At 43.5% G+C, this 5,688-nt stretch overlaps 1 protein-coding gene across 1 annotated transcript; it reads left to right on the forward strand.

Moving 5' to 3' along the window:
* Positions 1 to 410: 410 nt before the first annotated feature.
* Positions 411 to 4,473, forward strand: LOC142301832 (protein kinase C delta type-like). The gene is made up of 10 exons (XM_075342864.1): positions 411 to 769; positions 983 to 1,071; positions 1,222 to 1,392; positions 2,427 to 2,518; positions 2,652 to 2,714; positions 2,872 to 3,010; positions 3,121 to 3,312; positions 3,423 to 3,551; positions 3,646 to 3,812; positions 4,006 to 4,473. Exons 1-10 carry the CDS (start codon positions 529 to 531, stop codon positions 4,070 to 4,072), a joined length of 1,350 nt encoding a protein of 449 aa, XP_075198979.1. The 5' UTR covers positions 411 to 528; the 3' UTR covers positions 4,073 to 4,473.
* The last annotated feature ends 1,215 nt before the right edge of the window (positions 4,474 to 5,688 follow it).

The raw sequence follows: 5,688 nt of genomic DNA on the forward strand, positions 1-5,688 counted from the left end.
ATACTATTTACATTGCATTATTCAAGCTGAGTGATGAATCGTGTAAAAAAATGTAAAAAAAAAAAAACAATATTAATTTAAATTCATTTTTTTTGCTTGGAAAAGTTTTTTTTTTGTGTTTTATGGGCTCAAATGGAAACTGATAAATAATAAAGACTTAATAACTGTTGAAGAACACAAACCTCACAGCCAGGCTCAAGTCACTGGTCTCTCTGTGATGTCACTTGACCTTTGACTTTAGTCCCTTTGGGATGTCATGTGACCTTTTAGAATGTGATGATGTCACAATGTGTGATGTCATAGAACAATCATCAGAATGTCGCTGCTGCCTGGATATCGTCCATTTGTTTTCATCACTTAGTGAGTGAAGGCGATTTTTACTTGCGCTTAGAAAATTTTGGTTTTATATAAAATATAATACCGATTACTAGAAGGCCTGTTGGAGGAGCAGTTCCAGGCGCCATCCGGGAGCGCTCTAGAGGTGGACAGGACCTTCCTCAGCCCAGAATTTCATCTATAGAGCTGAATATGGAGAGTTTGAGGAAAAGAAAGGGAGAGAGCATAGATGAGGTGCCAAAAAAAAGAAAAATAGAATCATCAGAGGGTGAAAAAGATGGCACCAACCAAAGCATTATGAAGTCTTCAAAAAGACCTGGAAGCCCGATACAGGAGTGTATCGAGAACAAGAGGAAAAGGGGAGAAGTGATGGTGGACAAAGCTGATGATGGATCCAGCGTGTCCCCCAAAGCTGACACTAAGCAGCTGGCAAGTGAGTGCAGATTTAAGACCCCAAGAGCCAATAGCCCCCAATGTAGTAATTGACAGGATTACGAACCTTTAGATTACCCCCCTTATTATGATGTTTGTGCCTTTTCTCTTTGATACCCCCGTAATATTGTTATACCCCATGTTGTAATTTCTATAGGAGGCCACATTAGCATTATATTGGAATAATACATCTTACTTTTCTTTTCTCCATCAGGGTCAACTCCAGCTGAATCTCCCATCATTGTGACTGGGCTGGAGAGCTTCACCTTCCATAAAATAATTGGAGAGGGTGGATTTGGTAAAGTAAGTATTAGGAAATGTGGTGACGTTTTCCTCATGTGTGTGATGTGGAGCAGTAATATGACTCTAGGAACATCACAGCTTCACATCTTCTCATCATGTCTCACGGCAGGATGGGCTTTTCCTCCAGTTCTAATGCTCTGTATCCTCCAGGTCATGTTGGCCACACATAATACCTGCAAACAAAAAGTGGCAGTGAAGATGGTGAAGAAGAGGCTCCTAATTGAGGACTCAAGAGACGACGTACTGATAGAGCGACAGGTCCTGGAGATGACTAGGAAGAGTCCATTTATTACTCGGGCCTTTTCCACCTTCCAGTCCCAGGTAAGAGGCTGATGATCTAATAGCTCTGCGTCTTCTATATATTCTATCAATGCCAGATCTATATGGCCATCTGTGTACAAAGTTCTTCTAGGTCACTATCATAGTATTACATGCTCTGATATACAACTTTCCCTCAGCACCCAGCTTTCCCATGATATAAGAGCATGGCAAAGCTGGGTGCTGCGGGAAAGATGTATAGCAGAGCATGGAAAATCTAGGTGCTGAGGGAAAGAGCCTCTTTCCCTCAGCACAAATCTTTCCTATCCTATGCTTTTATCCTTGTTCTCCCTCATATATAACTTTCCAAATACTATAATGGACCTCCAAATACTATAATGGCTCCCACATAGCCTTCCATATAGAATCATGGGTCCCACATAACCCTTCATATATTATAATGCAGCCCCCTTAGTCCTTCATATTCTATTATGCAGCCCACATACTGTTTAATGCACCCCCATAGTTAATGTATAAGGTCTCCTTTATATTATATTATACAGCCCCCATACCATTTCATTTACCCCAAAGTCCTTCATGTTTTATAATACACCCCCAAAATCCTTCATATTATATTATGCAGCCCCCATACCATTTAATGCACCCCATAGGCCTCATTGTATTATAATGCACCCCAATAGTCCGCTCCATCCTTCATCATTACTTTGCGCAATGATGGACAAGGGTGCTGGCACTGGGCCCCCCTGACTCCGGGGCCCATAGAGGCTGCGTCGTCTGCTGTTACAGTGCAGCTCCTCTCTCACAGAGAGGAGCCGGCTGCTTCTTTCTTTGCAAGGTGGGCGCAGGGCCCCTAAACCTGCCGCGCCCGGTCACAGTCGTGATCTCTGCGACCGCTATCGTTAAGCCCCTGGCTCTGAGTCTGCTATATATTCTATAAATGTCTGTCTATATGGCCATCTGTGTGCAATGTTCTTCTAGGTCACTACCATAGTATTACATGTATTATAGCATTAACACCAGTGCCCCATATCTAGACTATACCAGTAACACCTATTATCTTCTCTGTTTTATCATAGGACTACGTGTTCTACGTCATGGAATATCTCAGTGGAGGAGACCTTAGAGACTACCTGACACTCAATGCCCCACTTCCCATTTCAGCCACCAGGTAAGACAGAACATGGATATATTAGATGAACATGATGGTTGTCAGGAACAATCCGTCTTTATGTCATTATTAGTCTCGTAGTTTAGTGGTTGAAATGATGGATGTTGTTTGCTTTATCTTATTTGCTCATTAGATTTATTGTAGCTGAGCTGATCTGTGGGCTGCAGTTTCTCCACTCCAGAGGCATCATACACAGGTAGGTTGCAGCACGTCTTCTGTGTAGACATGGTATAAACACTTCTATACCCTCATCCTCATGCCCCCTGTAGACACTTGATATTTCAGGCCATAATACATAATCAGCCTAGCTAATATAACAATTATCACATTTTATAAATTCTTTCCTTTACCAGAGACCTAAAACCAGACAACATTTTACTGGACAGAACCGGTCACTTGAAGATTGCTGATTTCGGTACTGCAGTGATGAACATCTTTGGCGATACAAAGACTTCAGATTTGGTTGGAACCTATATATACAGGGCTCCTGAGGTGAGGAAACATCTACATGTTCCTGAGTGATCACTGTGTACAAGGCTGGACATCTCCATGTCTTCTGCTGTCTGAACAATGTTCTTATTGTCGTTTTCATGTCTTCACAGATTTTTCTAGAGAAGCCCTACAACACAGCAGTGGACTGGTTCTCTGCTGGTGTGGTGATATACGAGATGGCTACTGGCAGCCATCCATTCTATGAAGGTGAATTTGATGAGACCACCATTAAAGCAATAATCAATGATGATCCCGCCTTCCCAAAGAAAATGGATCCCCAACTCAAAGCCATTATTAAGGGGGTGAGTATAAAGACACATCTCAGTAATACAGCGGATATATATAATGAAATACACAATTAAAATGGAGGACGACTGGAGACTGAATAATCTTCTTTATTATATGTTCCCAGCTCTTGGATAAGGACCCAGATAGTCGGCAGAAATTTGTGGACAACATAAGAGATCATCCATTCTTTAAGAAGATCAAATGGACAGATATAGAGGAAGCCAGAGCGTGTCCACCATTCCAGCTACCCTCTGTAAGTAAATGACCCAGAGAATATAGTGGCAGCAGCACATTTCTGTTTGTGTTTCTTCTTTAGGAACACTGGTTCTTGTATCTTCTCTTCGCAGCGAGAAGTGATGACATTATATAAAATGAAACATGTCCCGTCCTTCACCAAAGCCATTAAACCACCAATAGCTGAAGAAGATCAAAAACTCTTCTGTGGATTTACGTTTGCAAGTGATGGATGGAAGGTCATAAAACCGATACCAAAACCGGCAAAACCCCATCGCAGGTGAGTCAGTGTAAATGGGATGGGGATAGGGGGGTTTCATAGGCCCCTTCATAACTTTATGGATCTGTCAACAGGGTCTAGTGTGGAATCCATTTGCTTTTAGTCTACAGGTGGTTTCCCCTCAGGACAGCCCCATTTCATGTGTCTTATTGGGATATAAGAATCATTTCTAACCTATTATCTCTCCCTCCAGGACATTTGGCAGTATTGTGAAGGACGTCTTCCATGGGATCTGGAGAAGGATAAAACGCTGGAAGTGAACAGCTATGAGAACTGCTGTTCACCGGTTCCTATTCCACCAGTACTAGAAGTATCCTGAGGGCCGTGACATACAGTGTAGCCATATCCACTCCTCTGCCCTGCCATAATCAGGGCTAGGGGTTGTTGCTGCATCTGCAGTGTCTGAATAATAGAAGAAGCTGGAGACCATGAAAATCCTACCAGGAGTCAGTAATATGACCACGGACCAGCATTTCTGGATGACATGTTGCCTCGTGCCCCCAGGGAAGGGCACTTATCCTTAGGCCATGGTTCCCTAGAGGTTTCCCCCACAGGGGGTTTTTCCTCTCCTGAGTGTCGATGGATAAACACAACACGAAATTGGCAACGTATCGTCCTCTGCCCTTGGTGGAGCTCACACCACTAGTGGTACAGAGGAACCTAAGATTATTTTTACCAGTAATAAACTGGACCATTCACTATCATGTACTGTATTAGTAGATTTATTTTGTATCTCCATGGATAGGTATTTTACAATCACCTGCTTCAGAGCATAGGGAGCATGTAATGTGGTGATAACTTGCATTCACTTTTCATTGGTATTATTTTTGGATACAGCAGACATTTTGGTTAATTTTCAATCTGTTTTTGGAGGGCGGGAGGAAGAAAGAAATGCCTTACTGGTACATTGTTTGAGTTTTTTATATTATTAATTACTCATGAGAAATAATGTCAACATTTTATAGTTCTGAGAAAACCGGATTAGAACAGATAAAAAGACCATATTAACAATTGGCAAAAAACTATACCCAATAGCACATACTTTAAAAAAACCTGAGAGAAAAAAGGGCAATAATAGTCAAGGCCAAAATAGAAAACATGAAATATATACCAGTAACTACCTCATTGTAAAAATAGAAAATAATTTATTCATACATATCTCACAGCAAGAGGGAAAAATAGACAAGTCATCAAAATCACATATTGTTAGGTCCGGGTGATGGTGGATTCTCTGGGCCGTACACCGGACTCCCCCAGTGAAGCAACCTGGAGCTAACCCCTATACAGGAACTGTCCAGTCACCCCACCAGAGGGCCTAGGTACACGGTAGCTGGAGTACTAGCGGGACCGGGGTAGCATCCTTCAAGGAATGGGTAGAATGGAGTCTTTGGAGCAACAGAGTTCTTGGAGACAATTACTGGAGTCCGGTACGGGTGCCGGTTAGGATGCTCAGGCGGGATCCGGGTTAGCTGGGTGTGACGGTGAGGCAGCCGGGTGAAGTCAGGTATCACAGACGGGCACAGGCTGATGTACGGTGGTGGGATTCCCCGCCGACGGACACCGGAGCACCTCCCGGATTCAGGAGCCGGTTACGGAGGCAGAGCAGACTCTATAGAAGAGACAAAGTTAGCACATGCACAGCACATGGGGACCTGGACCCCTAGCTTGCAGAACTCGACAAACAGGCAACGCCCCCATGGCCGGAAGATCCGTATATACCCTACACCTGATTTAAGCAATATCCTGTTTCCGGACACTGGCCCTTTAAGAGGTCAATGACCGCGCGCGTGTCCTAATTCGCATGCGCGATGCCCGAGTGCCAGAGACCAGTGCAGGAAGCGGTGCAGAGGATGCAGGGGAGCCCGTGTGTTTGTCC

Source organism: Anomaloglossus baeobatrachus, chromosome 4 (genome assembly GCF_048569485.1).
Source record: "Anomaloglossus baeobatrachus isolate aAnoBae1 chromosome 4, aAnoBae1.hap1, whole genome shotgun sequence".
NCBI lineage: Eukaryota > Metazoa > Chordata > Amphibia > Anura > Aromobatidae > Anomaloglossus > Anomaloglossus baeobatrachus.

Excerpts from the sequence above, each read along its gene's own strand:
- LOC142301832 (XM_075342864.1), top strand. The coding sequence starts at position 529 with ATGGAGAGTTTGAGGAAAAGAAAGGGAGAGAGCATAGATGAGGTGCCA. Across the intron at positions 770-982 it reads TGACACTAAGCAGCTGGCAA|GGTCAACTCCAGCTGAATCT; the intron begins GTGAGTGCAGAT and ends TTTCTCCATCAG. Across the intron at positions 2,519-2,651 it reads CTTCCCATTTCAGCCACCAG|ATTTATTGTAGCTGAGCTGA; the intron begins GTAAGACAGAAC and ends TTTGCTCATTAG.